Source organism: Zalophus californianus, chromosome 8, assembly GCF_009762305.2.
Source record: "Zalophus californianus isolate mZalCal1 chromosome 8, mZalCal1.pri.v2, whole genome shotgun sequence".
NCBI lineage: Eukaryota > Metazoa > Chordata > Mammalia > Carnivora > Otariidae > Zalophus > Zalophus californianus.
Window position 1 is genome coordinate 94,749,233 of NC_045602.1, and position 17,957 is coordinate 94,767,189.

Genomic DNA, 17,957 nt, shown 5'->3' on the forward strand with positions numbered 1-17,957 from the left:
TTTCTCTAAGGCACACAAAGGGTTGTCGGGACACCACCCAGGGCTGCTTTCAGTCACTGTCATCCCAGGATGCCACTGCAGGCTCCTCGAGAGATTCTTTACCTCAGGATTTAATTAGGAAGGATTTTAAAATAATGGATTAAAAGGAACTGCTCCATAATTAGGAGTAAATAGTATAATGCACAGAAGCATAGAGACACACGAGCTGAAACAGAATAAACCCGTAACTGCTTCGGCTCAGTGAGTTCATGCCCAAGAGAGAGCAAAGGAGCTGTTCTGTGTAACTCTTGGCAGGGCGGTGGCGGGGGGGGGGGGGGCGGTTGGGGAGGGAACTGCTTTCTACTTGGGACACTGCCTGGGGCAGGGCCTGTGCTTCTGCATTGCTAGCGAGCTCCCAGGTGACTGTCATATTGCTGCCGCTCCACAGGCCACACTGTGAGTAAAAAGGATGCAAAACGTGAAGATGAGTTCATACACCTGGCTCCTGACTTTATCTATCTATCTATCTATCTATCTATCTATCTATCTATCTATCTATTTATTTATTTTTTAGGGAGAGAGAGTGCATGTGAGCAGGAGAGGGGCAGAGGAAGAAGGAAAGAGACAAGCTTAAGCAGGCTCCACACCCAGTGCAGAGCCCGACCCAGGGCTCGATCTCAGGACCCTGAGATCATGACCTGAGCAGAAATCAAGAGTCGGACACTTACCCAATGAAGCTACCCAGGCGCCCCATCTGCTCCTTTTTTTGGCATAGCATTTCTATATTTCTCTTTAAAAAATGGTTTTGGAGTACTTCAGCAGAAAGCCTGAAGTAGTCAAAGCATGACATTCAGGGAGTTCAGCAGAGCTGGACTTGGTCTGAGAAGCGACTGGTGAAAATATGATTTCCTAAAGTTTTGTGGGAAAGGGCATCCCGCTTTCTGAAAAGAGTTTTCAGACTTCACTGCAAAGCTTTTCTTTGGGAAACAGTGTTTCCTTGACAGATGATAGATGCTCACCTCCAGTCCTGGCTGTTGATCAAAGACGAGGAAGTTCCCTTTAGGCCTCAGATGGGATTGGTGGAGTCCCTAGGGTGAAAGCACCTTCAGGCTGGCAGGACCATGGGGGTCCCTGCCGTGACCCTCTCAGCACAGTGAGGAGGACAGGCCATACCACGGATTGGCAGCAGGCGGGGCGGGGGGGGGCTGATCCCAAGTTCTTTCTGCTCTTTCCCATGATTGGAGTTTTAGACAAGTCTTATTACTAACAGTACCAAGAAGGATAATGTATATGAAATACTTATACTGTCCAAGCCAAGAACTTTCAGTCCCAAAAAGCCGGGACAGCCAAATGAACAGAACCTATCAATCATGAGAACCGTAATTTAAAAATAGTTCAGGTCCATAATGTAAATGTCTTGGGATGCTAAAGAACCTAGATGATTCATAATAAAATGTCTTAGGAGCTACCTTTCCCCTCCAATTCACTGCTGTCTACACCACAGGATGAGCGGGGGTTTCCTCCTCTTCATCCCTACCCCCAAGAAAGCTCCCCTGGCCCTTACTCCATGCCTGTTGTTGGTTCCCTGCTCAGCTCCTGGTGATCACCATGGGAGCCCATGCCCTGGCAGGGTAGGTGATGGGGAAAGGCCAGAAGATGCCTGTGGCCAGAGCCCACACTGGCCATAGGGTGGGATGTGGGGCCCGAAAACACTTCCTTCTCGGCTCTTCTCGGAGTTTCTTGGACACAGCACTCTCAGAAGACAAATGCACATGACCCCGGGGGAGAGGGGTGGAGGGACAAATTAGCTGAGCCTCACCCTGACCCTGAATTACCGTGCACCTCCAACAGCTGGTCAGGAGCCGCAGGAGGGTGGATGGAGATTGCAGGAAGCTCTGAGAGCAAGGCTGCCACTCTTGAGCCCAGCACTGGAGGACTGAATAGGACTGGGAGGACGGGAGCACCCCAAGGGATGCTGGTATGTGTCCCTCGGAAAACACCTGTCACACATGTCACCGGGAACTGAGGGGCGCAGGGAGCCTTGCCCTAGAAAGGACAAGAAGATGCAGGGTGACTCATAGGCCTGACAACCAAAGACAAGAAGGTGTAACATCTAAGCAGATGTAACTGGATGGGTAACAAACACCTAAGGACCAGATAGAATGTTGCACTAAAATAAATAAATAAATCAAAACATCATCCTCACTATTCCCCCCTCCCATGGAGCTGCATCCTACTGGATTAGTTGATGACTTAGGGCAAATCCTCTCAGCTGCCCCAGTAGCATCTTAGCACTTGAGGAAAGAAGGATGTCACAAGGGAAGAAGAGATCTTATGCAGGGACTGCTTTTGGTGTCCTTTGAAGAGGACAAATGCTTTGTAATTTTTTTGGCATGTACATAATATGAGGACAAAGAGTTGTCTGTTTTGTCACCAGATGACAGGATTACCAGATTATCTGGAAAAAGAGGTTGCTGCACTGGGCCTCATGTGGGCTTTCCGGGAACCAGAGTGCCCCAGCTGAGTCTGATATGGCCATGCGGAAACATCAGGAGGGCAATTTTTCTAAATCTTGCCTCCAAAATGTGGGTTTCATCCTCACTGGGGGTCAATGTTTGGTGATCATTTCCATTTTGTTTCAGGTCAAATCATTTATAACATCTAGTTCAGATAGCAGTTAAGCTGGTAAAGTAAAATATTCAGTAGGTTACTATGGTGATTGCTAATTTAAAATAATTAGGGAAAATAATGAGAAAACTATTTCCTCTGTGAAGGATTCAAGATCCGTAAACTGACACCAGTCTATTTTTAGCGTCTGTAATCTGCATAATGATGACAGAGAACTACAAGTACTTTAAAATGCTTTAAAAAGGTCTGTCTGATTGAGGAATTTAATCAACCAAGTACTTATATCCAAATTTCTACTTGTCTTTATTAAATCTAAGTTGATTCCACAAAAAGAAAATTATATGTACAAAGCTTCATGTAATCATTTAAAATAAGACATAATGACTATGTAGGTGAACGAAGATTTCAGACCTGTTTTTGCTAACTTCTTGACTACTATAATTTCACAAGTCTTCACCGATAATTCATCATTCAGAAATGGTCGCATATGACTTGCTGCTTGGAGTCTTAGAGAAGAGAGCCCTCAGAACGAGGAGAGCCCTCAAACTGTAGTGTGGTGTACATGTGAAAATGGATATTCCCAGGTGCTTCTCATTATTTCTTTCTTGCAATGAAAGATTGCTATAGACTGACTACAATATTTAAAGCATGTGAGCTCTGTTGCTGATTTCAATAACGACGTGTGACTGATTTCTGATTAACTAGGGGTATGTTCCGGATAATGGAACAAACTGGCTGGAAAGTGAAAAAAAAAAAGTCTTTATCTGGTTAATGTGATGTCAAATGAGCAAAGTAACCCTGTAGGGTTAGCTCGTCTCCTTATCAACCAGGGACAAACACCTGTTAGGGGTCATTTCCTCCCTCCCTTTCCTTGTCTAACCCCTCACAAGACCTCATGCTTGGACTGGTACCTTTGTTAGCTTCTGAAGGAGTTAGGGGAGGGAGGCTGTTTTTTCCCATCTTCTGCTTATCCCTTAGCACCTATAGTTTTGAACAGGAGCTAAAATTTCTCGTGTGATCCTGAGCAAAAATTTAGAAAAAACTGGGCTCTTTTGATTCAGGAGTCTGTAGTTCTCCAAAGCCAGGGTCTTTTAAGACATCTGTGAGACTTTAAAAAATAAATAAATAAATGAGGAAACCAAGGCTGAGAGAAGTGAAGCAACACATCTAGGCTTCCATGTCAGGTGGCGGTGATGCCAGACCAAGTTCTGGGACAATAACCTAGGGCTCTTCCTGTCAGTGAGAGGATGAAATCCAGTGAGCAGATGGAGAGCTACTCAGGGGAAGCTGAGAACCCTTGCGAATCCCCTATCAGGAAAATTGGCTCTGAAAGGAAACCCATTTAGTGCTGTGAGGGTAACAGAACAGACTGGAGAGATGCGCAGGCCTCAGTCTTCCCTGTGGGATTTTCCTCTGTTCCCCGGTACTCAAAATGTGGGGGCTGAAAGAAAGGTCCTGGCCCATCTGCCTTTCTGAAAGCCTATTTGTGATATGCAATGTCAAAACTGGTTCCCAAACCTGCCTGATTATATGAAGTACCCACTAAAATAGAGTCCCAGAGCCATCCCTGGAAGTTTCTGATTCTGTATGTCTGGTGCTGGGGCTGGGAATCTACCTCTTTAACAAATGCTCTAGGTGATTCTTATGATTCAGCCAACAAGGGAAACACTAGTATAGATTGAGGTTGGCAAACTTCTGGAAAGGGTCAGAATGTACATATTTTAGGCACTGCAGGCTAAACAGCCTCTGTTACAGCCTCTCAAATCTGCCATTGTAGCAAGAAAACAGACAACATATGAATAACTGTGACTGTGTTCCAATAAAGCTTTATGTACAAATGCATGTAGAAAGCCACATTTGACCCAGGGGCTATAGTTTGCCAATCCTTGGTCTAGAATATTTCATTGACTCATTAATCCACCTAGGTAGGGTGTGTGGGGTGACAAAAAATCTCAGGTCTTTTCTTTCAAAAAACCATCTCAGGTGTAGAAGAGAAGAGCCCCTTTAAAAACAAAGAAATAAATAAAATAAAATAACTCACCAAAATACCAATGTCTCTAGGAAGGAAATTCCAACATTGGATGCACCAACCACAACAATCTTGGCATTCACAGTTATTTTAGGTTCCAGTGTCAGTTTTCTGTTCGTATGGTTCAAAGCATAACTCAACTGGAATGAAAGATAAAAAGAAAAAGAGAGACTTGAAGAAAATGTAGCCGAGTCTGCACTCCCAGACTGGCAATTATGTAGAGTTATTTAACCAGGACATTATCCGCAAATCAGACTGAACAGTGCCCATGCATAGCCATGGTGACATTTATGGAAAGGTATTTTTAAGACATTAATGTAAGAATATGGGAATATACCTAAGACCTGGTTGGGTCACATCAAGATGCTTGGTTTACATCATTTTTGCCTTATTGTTGATGGATGTTTCCTATAGAACTGAGGCCCTTTATGATTAGAAACAATAAGATAAAAATAATCCCACAAGAAGACAGACAAATTGCTCCTGGAGAATCTGGAGTTTCATGAAAGGTCCTTCTCACCAAGATTACCTTGAAAACTTGAACAACAATTAGATTACAATTGTTGGGTAATTTAAGACAAGTATTAACTCTTTCCTTTCTGCACCCGTCACACTACTTAACACAGTGCCTCACGCACAGGGGTTCAGTAATATTCATAAAATGACAAACCTTAGTTGAATGACAAAAACATGTTAGATGATATGGGTTATTGAATCTTGTAGATGGTCTGAGGTCAGGGAGGACTCTTAGAAGCAGAAAAAGTAACTGGTGGTCATTTTAATGTCCATGTTTGGAAAACATATCTGAGCTGATTTGTTTGGGTCACTTTTCTGCAGAGGCTTCAGTAGAAGCAGTAAAGGTACAAAGGAAGGTTTTACAAAGCGATGGTGGGGTATTCTTGAAAGAATGTTAGATTGTGTCAGAAGACCATGGTTCTATTTTTAATTCACTAATTCAACACACATTTTTATTTGATGCTTACTCTGTGTTGGGAAGAATTGCAGCTGACTTCTCATCAGAAACAACAGAGGCCAGAAGGCAGTGGAATGACATCCACACCAAGGCACCAAACTCGGTTAAATTCTCATCACATTTGCATTAATTCATCCTACAGCTCAGAGATCTTCCAATTCCAATAGACCAAATATATTTTGTATTTTCTTAAAATCCTGAGTTACTAGGAGTTTGGGAGTCCAATGGGCTAATGGTAAAGTTCTATGTAAAGCATATTCTGGTGTTTGAGGTAGCATGGGTATGGCCACATGCTTTGCCATTTACAAGGGAACATGTGAAATGTAGAGGATAAATCCCTTCTCTCTAGTTCTAGCTAGCCTAGCAATATGGAGGTAGAAACAGTCTTGACCCAAATAAAGTAATGTAATATTTGGAGATTTTATATTCTCCATAATGAATGCTGCTGATGCCTCTCAGCATGTTCCTACCTCTAATGAGGCACACCATGGATTTTGGAAGATATTGAGCTTGCCTCCATCTTTAAGTGGGGACTCTGACTGACATAAACCAAGTCACATAATCCCACCCTCCTTGCTCAACAATTGGCTCAGGATAGACACATGACCTGTGTTGGCCTAATCAGTGTGAAGCCTAGGACTTCCTTTTCCCCAAATTGTTATTTAAATTCTAGTTAGTTAACATACATGCAATGTTGATCTCTGGAGTAGAATTCAGGGATTTATCACTTACATACAACACCTAGTGCTCATTATATCAAGTGTCCTCCTTAATACCCATCACCCATCTAGCCCATCCCCCACCCACTCCCCACCATCACCCCTCAGTTTGTTCTCTGTCTTTAAGAGTCTCTTATGGTTTGTTTCCCTCTCTCTTTTTTTCTTTTTTCCCCCTTCCCATATGTTCATCTGTTTTGTTTCTTAAATTCCACATATGGGTGAAATCATATGGTATCTCTCTTTCTCTGATTGACTTATTTCACTTAGAATAATACAACCTAGCTCCATCCATGTCGTGGTGAATGGCAAGATTTCATTCTTTTTGATGGCTGAGTAATATTCCATTATATTACTATAATATTCCATTATATATATATACACTACCTCTTTGTTATCCATTCATCAGTCGATGGACATTTGGGCCCTTTCCAGTTTGGCTATTGTTGATAATGCTGCTATAAACATCAGGGTGCAGGTACCCCTTTCGAATCTGTATTTTTATATCCTTTCAGGTAAATACCTAATAGTGCAATTGCTGGATGATAGGGTAGTTCTATTTTTAACTTTTTGAGGGATCTCCATACTGTTTTCCAGAGTAAGCCCAGGACTTTTATATGATGGTTGAAAAAGAGAAACCTCTTGCCTTCTAGGTAGTAGTGGGGTATTGATGTGAAACCTGAAATGGTATGGTCCTCATTCCACCAAGAAGGGAACCATCCTGGCTGAGGCCTCAAGAGAATCACAGAGAAGTGGAATAGGAATTCCTTTCCAACTATCTGAAGCCCATGCTACCTTTGGAGTCTTCAGTTATATGAGTGACAAATACCAGTTAGCTATCGCCACAGTGGTGCTGCATAACAAACCACCAAAAAAGGCACTGGCTTAAAACAGTTGTCATTTGTTCTCACTCATGCACCCCTGGGTCAGCTGGAAGTATATTGTTGACAGCTGGTTTCAGCTGGGTATGGCTCCAACTTGGTCTCACATGTCTCTTATCTTCATTTTGATAAGAGATAGCTGGCGAATGTGCTTATGGCAATGGTAGAGTGCAAAAAGTGAGAATAAGCAATACTTCGTCAGCCTGGCCAAAGCAAGTCATGTGCCTGAGCCCACCACACACAAGATGGGGAAGTAGACTCACCTCTCATGGGAGGAACCTCAAAGGCACCCAGCAAGGGCACAGCCCAGGGAGGGAGGAATAGCTGGGGAAAATAACGCAGCCCACCCCGTTTCCTTGGTTGTTTAGGACAGTTTGTTTCTTTTATATGCAACTGAAAATTCCTTAAGCTGACACATTTTCTAAATGACAATGATGAATGTATCGTTTGGGTGAAAAAAATGTCTGTTCTTCAAATAAGTATCACCCTAATCTGTTCTATGAGAATTTCCCAAGATATGTCAAGGAGGAATTTTTTGGGAAAAGTAAAAGTAGTTAATTCTGGTATCTGTGGGTGCCACCATATACTGTGTTCTGATTAATTTCCAAGACAAGCAGGGTGGCAGCCGATTCACTCTAGCCAGCCTTGGGTCTGGTGGTTTACAGCGGGGAGGACTGGAAACATAGATGTTGGTATGATGGCATCTGATCACAGGTCTAATTAACAGACTTAAAATGGCAGCATCTTAACAGAGGTCAGAACTCCAAGATTCCTCCCGTAGGAGATACCTACAGACATTCCCCTCTGCTATCCGGAAGCGCACGCAAACACTGAAGCATAGGCAGTAATGAAATTCCCTGGTAAAGAATTAGACCCCATTTATGAAACAGCTCTTGTATCAATGATACAAAGGCGGCTGGGGAACAGAACAGAATGGCTTTTGTTTCCCACACAATAGCTTTAACACCAACAGCTGCCAGGCCTCAGAAATCACCTTTCTAACTGCTGAATACACAAAGTGGCCTCGGGGTGTCAAGAGTTAGCCATCAGTACCAATGATGGTGGGTGTCTCAGGAGAGTGATCAGGCATCACAATGATTTTCAGTAAACCAATGTTGTGTGCAGGCTTTAATTAAAAACATATTCATCACCAGGTATGATGAAGTGACCTGAAAAAACCACATTTTTCTTTTGTTAGGATAGATGGTTTTTAAATACCTTGAAAAAAATTCTTCCCAGGCTGGAAATGTCTTTCAGTGACAACTGCAAATGAAGACACCTTCAGCTGCTTTATAAAGGCTTTATTTTGCCCATAAGCAGGAGTACAAGTAATTTTTGGAGGAAAGCAGAATATTTCCTTCCTTTCTATTCCTTCAAACTACAGGTTTTCATCAGGGGAAAAGAAAAAATACCACCAGGTATGTAAGATCCTTTAAATCAAGCAAGATCTTCCTTTTCTTGGTCTGAATATCTACCAAAAATGTCCCACACATTGGTACCTAGTTTCTTATCTTTGTTTTTTATTTCCTTAATGGTGAAGTAAAAGAAAGCTTTCTCTACTGACTCATATTTTATAAACAGAAATTAAGTGTGCCTTGTGATAGTAAGTTATTTCAAAGATAAAAGAGATGAAATTCTGTAAGCCATTTAACTACATACCAAACCAGTGACAATATGGGGGAGAAAATAGATTCTGACCTCTATGTCTTGGGAAGATACTTATAATTCTTATTTTTTCTAATGACACTAAGTTAGCATTTTTAGACAAAGGGATTTTTTATTTTTTTCAAATTTATTTATTTATTTGAGAGGGAGAGAGTGAGAGAGAGAGAGAGCAGAGGAAGGGGCAGAAGGAGAGAGAAAGAATCCTCAAGCAGACTCCTCCTTGAGCATGGAGTCTGACACAGGGCTCGATCTTATGACCCTGAGATCATGACCTGAGCCAAAATCAAGAGTCAGATGCTTAATTAACTGAGCCACCCAGGCACCCCAGACAAAGGGATGATTTTATATGTAGAGATCAACATGTATCCCAGCAAGAAGGAATAAAACACGTATCATGGTATGTAAGCAGACCTACTAAGGCTAAAATAAGCGTTCCTTGAAATTGACGACAAGTCTCATAATGAGTTTAAAATGCAGACCTTCAGTTCAATCCCAGACAGGAGAAAAAAAGAATGATATTATAAGATATCCCTGTTAGAAAATTCTACAGCTGAGATTGAAGAGAGAGGGAATGACAAAAGTCAGATTGAGAGGGACAGGAGTTGAGATAAGAAAACAGGAAACAGGGCGCCTGGGTGGCTCAGATGGTTAAGCGTCTGCCTTCGGCTCAGGTCATGATCCCAGGGTCCTGGGATCGAGTCCCGCATCAGGCTCCCTGCTCCTTGGGAGCCTGCTTCTCCCTCTGCTTCTCTCTCTCTCTCTCTCCCTCTGTCTCTCATGAATGAATAAATAAAATCTTTAAAAAGAAAACAGGGAACAGAACTGGGCACAAGATTAAGTCATAACCTATTTATCTGTAATTTCCTGTGAGCTTCTGCAACAGAAGACTTATAAGTGAATGAGCCACTAGAGGAGGTTTGGCTGCTCTTGTTAATTTAGTTGGTTTTTTCACTGCTCTCACTTAGACTGTTTGCTTCCTGAGGTCAAGAAATACATCTTTGCTTTTTGAGGCTTTTGTTTCATTTGGGTTTTGTTTTGCTTATTTTATCTGAATTATTCCTGCCATATATGTTTTTGAAGATTTAATAAATGGCAAAAGAATGGATACATTAACTTTTGCATGAGCCCTTGTTAAAGAGTGTTGACATAATTCCACTGTTTCAAGTTATTTTAGCTGGTTCTTTGCCAGTTGCTTAAATGAGCAAACAAGTGATTTAGATATAATTAGAACTACTTGTCATTATATTGGATCTTTTTAGTAGAAATGATATTGATGTACACAGTCAGTTGAATTGATGCCCTGATTCACATACCTTTACCAAGAGACCTTAAATACATAGTTTTGAGTTGTATGCATGTTTGTTAACTGTTTTGTGTATACAAAAAATTGGTCAAAAAGTAATTTTCCCTGATATACACAGACCTTAGTTCTGTGTTTCCACATCTGGTTTGGTTTCTCTTATGCACTTAGAATGAGCTAGAATGAGTACAAAAGCATTACTGAAACTCAATTTCAGTAATAGATCCAAAATCAGAAGTTACTAAAATTACAAATAAACTAGGAAGCAGTCAACATAAATATAAATGATCCTACATAATAAATGCAAGGTTCATACTAAAATGGAACATGACAATATCTATGGTGATTTTTTTCTAATGATACCGTTTCATTTGGTGGTTACCTTCAACCTCCGGGATCATTAGACTGGGCACCATTAGCCCAGTGGCAAGGTTTGGGCTTGTTTTCTTAATTCTGCTACTGGTTGAAATTCTGAGCCTCTTTTCCTTAAATATCAGTTTCCTTAGGTGTAAAATGGAAGTAAATTACACAAACCTCTGCCTTCCTCAGCAGGCAAACATGGGAACTATTCATTAAACAACGTCTACAAATACTTCGAGCTTTTCAGGCAAAGATGTTACACAAGGTAAAATTGCACATCCTCTCTCCCATCTGCAATATGAAAGGCAAATCTTCGAAAAACATATTTTAAAAGGGCAAAACAATGAGCTCAATTTTCAGCTCCACACCCATGTATATATATTTTTTTCTTACAGAAAGCTTCCAAAGACTTCAAAGGGAGCTCTGTCCATGCAAGAAAATGGAAGATGGAGAGATTCAAAGCCATTAGGAACAGAATTTCTGAAATTCTTAATAAGCCCACTTTTGCTTTATAAATGTAATTTTTTCCTTATGCTTCTCCATTCTCTTTTCTTTTTGAGAGGCCCTCTGTTTCCCAATTGGATCAAAACAAATGACAGATTGATATCCATGTCAGTTTCAAAGTCCCAAGTTTACAAGTTGAGCTCTTTGGGGCAAAGTATTGCAATATTTACCAAATAAAGAAGGGACAAAGAGGTACAGACATATAAAAGAGAACTAATAAGTTAGAAATCACTTCCACAGATACAAGATACAATTTTGAAAGGCCTTTCTGCTAAAATCATTACAAGGGCTCAAGAGTATGATAGGAACACCGAGGCCGCTGCCCTGGGAGAGCAAGAGGAGGCTGTGAAGAAGATGCCATGATTTTGAGCCTTGCTTCCCAATATTTTTCGTAGCCCCAGCACTCCAGAAAAATGCGAGCTGTTCTGCCTATGGCATCTGCTGAGATCAATGATGACCCAAGGACACTTTCTGGCTTGCATTTCTCACATGAGCAAGAGCATATCATGCTACGTGGGCAGGGTGGGCTGTGGTTAGTGCAGGATCTGCTCCAGGTACACTCTAGGCACTCATGAAATAGTTAGGAGGTGAATAAGGCACTACTTTTGCCTCTGCAGACTTATTAGTAATATACTACCCATGAAGAATTGTTATTTAAAGAACAATACGCCTTTAATTCCTTTACATTTTCCCCATTATCCAGGGCAAACAGGGAGAGTATAATAGATTCTTGTGGCATACTCCCACAGAGATTGAATCCTAGCTGAAGAAAGAGGATTCCTGTATCTATTAGGGTTGGGCTTGACTGCATACAACAGAAAACCCAGCCGAAACAGAAAACAGTAGCTTAAACAGGATGGAAGAGAATTTCTCTTTTATGCAAAGGAAATCTGGAAATATGTATAGTCTAGGGTTATTGCGGCAGGTGCCATAAACTTATCAAAGACCCAGACTACTCCCTGCCTGACTCCCCATCCCAGTGCAAGGCTTCCATCCTCACATATGGCCCAGGATGGCTGCTGGTGATCAGACATCAGATCCTCATTCCAGGCAGCAGAAAGAAGGGAGGAAAGAAGAAAAAAGGAGGCTTCCTCCTAGTTGAGCCACTCCCTTTAAGCAGCCTTCCCAGAATTCTCATTCCAACTATTTCTAGCTCCATCTCAGTGGCCAACACTGAGGCACATGGTCATGCCAGATGCAAGGGAGAGTGGGAAATAATCTTAGTTGGGTGCAATGCTGCCTTGAATAAAATTGAGGTTCCATTATTAGGGCTAAAGGGAGGAATGGCTATTGGGGGCAACTAGTGGTCTTTGCCAAAGTTCCTGAAACCACTATAATTCATTGAGTAAATTTCTTCAACTTGCATTTCTCTTATCAATTCCCTCTGTACCAATCCTTCATACACTCTTATTCCTCACCTGGATATTATCACTATTTTGCAAACATTATAAAAAGTTAAAATTGTTGCCACCTTCTGACACTCACTTGTGACCATTCTTATACATTTATATTAGAAAAGAAAAGTGTTTGGGAAGCTGAGTTGAGTGACTTGACTGGATTTCATCGATTCTAGGATGCACATTTTTCTCACACATTGGCATCCCTGAAATCAAACTCACAGTCAATGTCATTTTAACCGTTGCAGTCAGCCAGGCAGCAGCAGTGACGTAATTCCTTTCCTGAACGTGAGTGGCTTGTTCATGGCTATTCATTGGCCTCACTTCCGAAGAGTCCTTTGCATTATGTGCACAACATGTGTTGAGTTTAACTGCTACTGATGATGTTTTCAGAAAGATTACAGCATGATTTGGCATTAAAATGAACACTTAATGCGTTCCCATAAAGGCCCTGAGACTGAACAGTGGGGTGCAAATTTGATATTAGTGAAGCAAATATTAGTCATTGGAAGAATGGCTGTAATTCCATATTTCCTTGCAATGCAACAATCAAGTGTTTTATAGGAGCAAATAAAGGATGACAGATACCCACAAGGAGTACCTGCGTTACATTTTGTTACTGAGACACATGCAAAAGTTTTATTCCCATCCCATAGAAAACAGTGCAATTGAAGGGACTGTAAATTGCCTCTCCTCTCTGAATAGCTGAAGGAAATTTCAAAGCAATAAGACTTATATGACTGATTCATATTCTGTTGTTTACATTTTTCCCATTATCCTGGGCAAACAGGGGGAGTATAATAGATTCTTGTGGCATACTCCCACAGAGGCTGAATCCTAGCCGAAGAAAGAGGATTCCTGTATCAATTAGGGTTGGGCTTGACTGCATACAACAGAAAACCCGGCCGAAACAGAAAACAGTAGCTTAAGCAGGACGGAAGAGAATTTCTCTCTTAAAATATTGTGTCACAGCTTAATTTGCCACTTTTTTTTTCTGCCTAGTACATAAAATAAAGGTACACTTTATAAATGATGGCACCTTAGATTTGATAAAGTGACTAACTCACTTGTTTTTAATTAAGGAACTGCCCTGAACAAGCCACTCACAAAATCATTAAAAGTATGATTTCTTTGATGCATACATGAGCACTGGCCAGGGAGATCCATTGTCGGCTTTTCAGAGACACAGATTCACTGATTCCCAATGTCCGACATGCTGGCACGTGTACCAAGATAACTCAGATGGCTCCATGTCTCTCCCTTCCTACCGGGAGGCAAGCATTTAGAAATGTCCTTGGAGCCTCTGCATCACATTCATTGAATCTCGTCTGGCATGTTTCCACTACTCGACACTCCAGGTATTATCTTCAATACAGTGTCACCCGCAAACTGAAGAAATGACTTCTCTAGTGTGAACACAGAGGGAAAGGCAGGAATGAAGCAAATCCATGGCAGGGAAATGGTTTGCAGGATCAATGACCTGACTTTGTATTGTTCTCAAAGCACAAATTACTAATATGTTACACATGTATCTCTTGAAAAACTTCATTGCTGCTTAATCATTCTCAATTTTTATATCCCCCATGAAAGTCCCGCTTGTGATCAAATAAAATGAAGGTATGGCCTCAAAGGTTTTGTAAACACTCAAATTCAAAAGAGATGGAGGGCACTCTTCCTGTTAAAGTATACCCTTCTGAAATGATGGCATTCTCCTACAGGTACCTGAAAATAAAAATGGTCCTCCAGGCATGAAATGAAAAATGCATGTATGTATGTGTTTATAAAATAGAATTTGACTCTGAGTGTCTTTTTTTTTTGACTCTGAGTGTCTTAATAATTATGTAAGGAATCAGAGAAATATACGAAATAATCTGTGATAAGTTTACTTTCTTGAGATTTTTGTTAATTTCAAAAAAAAGAAGAAGTTGTATCATTGGTTATTTTCCCTTTCTAAAGAAGTAAGAGTAAGGTTTATGGAAAATATATTGGATATCATTTATCTGAATGCTACTTGCTTAAAGAAATAGGTCTTCAGGTCATACTTCTCTTTCCATCCCACATCATAAAGGGTGGGACATATGGCTTATCAGGGTTGCCCAAACAGTTGAAATGCTTGACAATATTTTGCATTTAATATCCGGGAAGTAGACTGGAATCTGCCCTTATTCCTATTGAAGCAACTTACAAATACATAGCAGAGAGTTACAATGTCACAGTATCATGTCCCCAGTCAGAGAAGTAACTGGAAAAAGTATTTGTATGAAATCAATATTCTAGCAGTAAAGCCAGTCTAACTTGGTGGAGAAGGCAGTTGGATATTCGGGACGATTCCAAGGGCATCAGAGTAAACCCATTCAGTATCCTGATGCCTGAAATTCTTCCATCAAAACTTAAACATAGAGCGTAATGCAACAATGTCAACTCAAATACATATCATGTGCCGAACACTGGTCTATGTGCTGAGGTAAGAATGAGGCATGGTTCCCATCTTTAATTCTCATTAAGTCAGGTGACAGACTTATAAACAAATAAAATGCAGTATATAAAATGCAGTGATAAGGGTAGTGTGTCAGGAAGCTATTGCTGTTTAACAAACCAATCCAAAATTTAGTGGATGGAAAGAACACACATTCCTTCAGTTCATGATACTGTGGGTTGACAGTATAGGCTGTGCAGAGCTAGGCAATTCTGCATTTCTGGATGCAGCTGACGTTTGGGTGGTCTGGGATGGCAAGGAAGTCTTTCTGGAGAAAGTGCCAACTGAGCTGGATTTAGAAGGATCAATAAATGCCCAGATGGACAAGGGAGAGAACTTTCTGGATGAGAGGGAAAAGCCAGGATAAGGGTCTGGAAGGGTGATACCTCCCACTGAAATACAGATCAGTCTCTATAAATGCATTTTCAGAGGCTGTCCTGAGAAGGCAGAATGGTCCTGCCTGGGCAATCTAGGAGGTGAGGTGGACACAGAAGGGAAGGGAGAGGCGGAGCAAGGGTCAAGAGAGGCTGGGAGAGAAAGCCCATGACCAACTGTGTTCATGCTGCCATCTCCCACCTCTGGGCACAGAATAAGACGAGAACTTCCCATTCTCCTAGGGGAGAGGCTGTTTGCTCAGGTCTCATACATGGCTATTTGCGCTGCTGGTTTAGACCTCTAGTTCATTTGTTAGGAAAATGACAATCATAGAGGGAAAAAAGTCATTTTCCTGAGCCCCTCTGCCCAAGTGAGTGCTGTTTCCCAGATACAGCTTTTCAATCATGCTGTCTCCTTTGGTTTCTTTATTTTCACCCCTGGTGATTTTCAACATGCTGGCATGTCCTGGGAGCAAGCTAAAATGCCTGACCCTCTTTTTCATTTGGAAGGTGTGCCTTCAACACACTTTCAGTCTTTCAATTAGGCTCATTATTCCAATTGTACCTCTGAGTTAGTCTGAAGAAATTTAAGTCTGTCTCTTTCATCTCAATGCAAACAATGGATTGTATTCTTTTTCACATGACTTGAAAACTCTGCACACCAAAGGTTCCCTCGGCTTTTTTGTGAGAGCAATGCACAGTGATTGTTTGGAGAGAAGAAGGCTTTCTGAAAATTCCTATGGAGAATGCTAAGGCTAAAAACAAAGTTCAAAGGAATTTGGTCAGAATCAATGGGATAGTCTTTTGGTTCAAGCGGAAGGAAGACAACAAACCAGCTTCTTTTGAAATTGAAAAGAAGGGAGCTAAGCAGATACCGCACAGGAAGAAACTGACAAACAATAAATGGGAGTGGCCACCGCCCAACTAAAGTAGAGATACATTTTAAAAAAGCATGGGAGGCTAATTTCAGTCATTCAGATGCTTCACATCGGAGCAGGGAAAGTAAAAGTCTTGGTCCCACTGCTAATTCTTGAGCCCATTGCATGGAAGAAATTAGTTCAGAAAATTTCCATTTTCCTTCTTCTCCTCATTCTTTGAATCAATTCCTAATGATTTTGACAACACTTTTTAGAAATGCTAATTCCATGCTCTCAACAGAAACTTCTCCCAGATAAGCATTTAAGTATCTGAAATTACAACACACACACACACACACACACACACACACACACACAGCACAATAACAATCCTGCTGTAATTAATTAGTACAAAAGGACTTGCCATCCCTGGAAGGGGCTTGCCACTTATGTGGGAACCTATGGAATGGCAGGTGTGGTTTTCGGGGTCCTTGAGACTCCACACACACAAAATCAAGCAGGAGTCCTCAGGAGAACGTTCCCTTTGCTTTACCTTGTTCTATATTCAAACACAAAACTATTTTCGAAAAGAAATTCCCTAAAATCCCTCTCGGTGGGATGGAAGGGAATAAGGAAGCATATTACCCTGTCTTTACACCTGGGCACCACTGACATCATGCTTCAGTGCAAAGCCAGGCCCGCACTTTTAATTTCTCACATGCACGTCAGCGGTAAACAGTCCCAGCGTTCGTGTTAATGACACCATCTGGCGCCTCCCATAACTGTGTAGCATTCGGCTTCCAAACAAGATGTAATGGCAGCAACACATGAAACCCACTGACATTTACAGTAAGGAAATTTATTATCAGTCATCGGTTTGGTATAAATGTGTTTGCATGACTGCTGGGGCTATAAAATCGTCACCTTTGCCAGGCAAGTGAAGGTGCAATAAATAATGGATTTTAAGCCATGCATGTACTACCAAATCATTAAACATTTATCACACGGGCACAATAGCATCTTCAGCAACAGTTACCACTTGAAAAATTAATGCCACTTTGGAGGGTTAAATGAAAACCACTTAGTCTAAGCTTTAACGATTTTTAATATGGTTTGGTATAAAATACAAGGATTTTTTTCATTTTTATTCTTCAGCTGAATATGATATATATGGAAATACCTCTTTTATGATAATTTTATCATGAGGTACCACCACCCCATGCTCTTTTGTTAAAAAAAAAGACTCAAAAATATAAGCTGAAATATTTCTTGAAAAAAATCATTATTAAAACCTTTTCAAAACTAGAAATGACAGAAGAAAGGTTCTTTAGGAATCAGATGGCATTCTTCCCTTTAAAATCCTTAATGGATTAGTCAGTATGGTTGCAATTAAATCATTTTAGCTTTGAATTAAGGAAATAAGTAAGTATTAAGTCAAAACCCACCAAATCCCTCGAGTAATCTGGCCACATTTGTCCCTATTACTTACTCCTTTAAAATACTCTCCCTACAGGGGGCCTAATGATTTTCTCTTATATATTTGTTCATTGGGAATCCATGGCTTAAAAAAAAAAATCCACAGAAGTAATAATTCAAAATTCATACAAATAGACTGGGGGGATGGTTATTCGCTTTATGGAGAATTTATCAAAGGAAATGTTCAAAGGAACAAAGAGGAACCTAGGTGGGAACTAGTTATTTATTTTCTTCCTGATCACGGAACCGTGGAGGTGGGAAGTCAGGGGCTGCCCCTACACAAGCCTCCCTGTGTGGAAGGTCAACCAGCAAGCCAGGCCTGGCCTGAGACAGTGTGCCCAA

At 41.0% G+C, this 17,957-nt stretch overlaps 1 protein-coding gene across 4 annotated transcripts in view; it reads right to left on the minus strand.

Annotated features, from left to right (window-relative positions):
- The window catches only part of CFAP61 (cilia and flagella associated protein 61), a 302,051-nt gene that overhangs the window by 134,213 nt on the left and 149,881 nt on the right, over positions 1-17,957 (minus strand). For all 4 annotated transcript variants that reach the window (XM_027623975.2, XM_027623973.2, XM_027623974.1 and 1 more), the window contains one exon: positions 4,649-4,776. In XM_027623975.2, the coding sequence (XP_027479776.1) occupies positions 4,649-4,776 (128 nt within the window). The remainder of the gene's footprint in view (positions 1-4,648; positions 4,777-17,957) is intronic.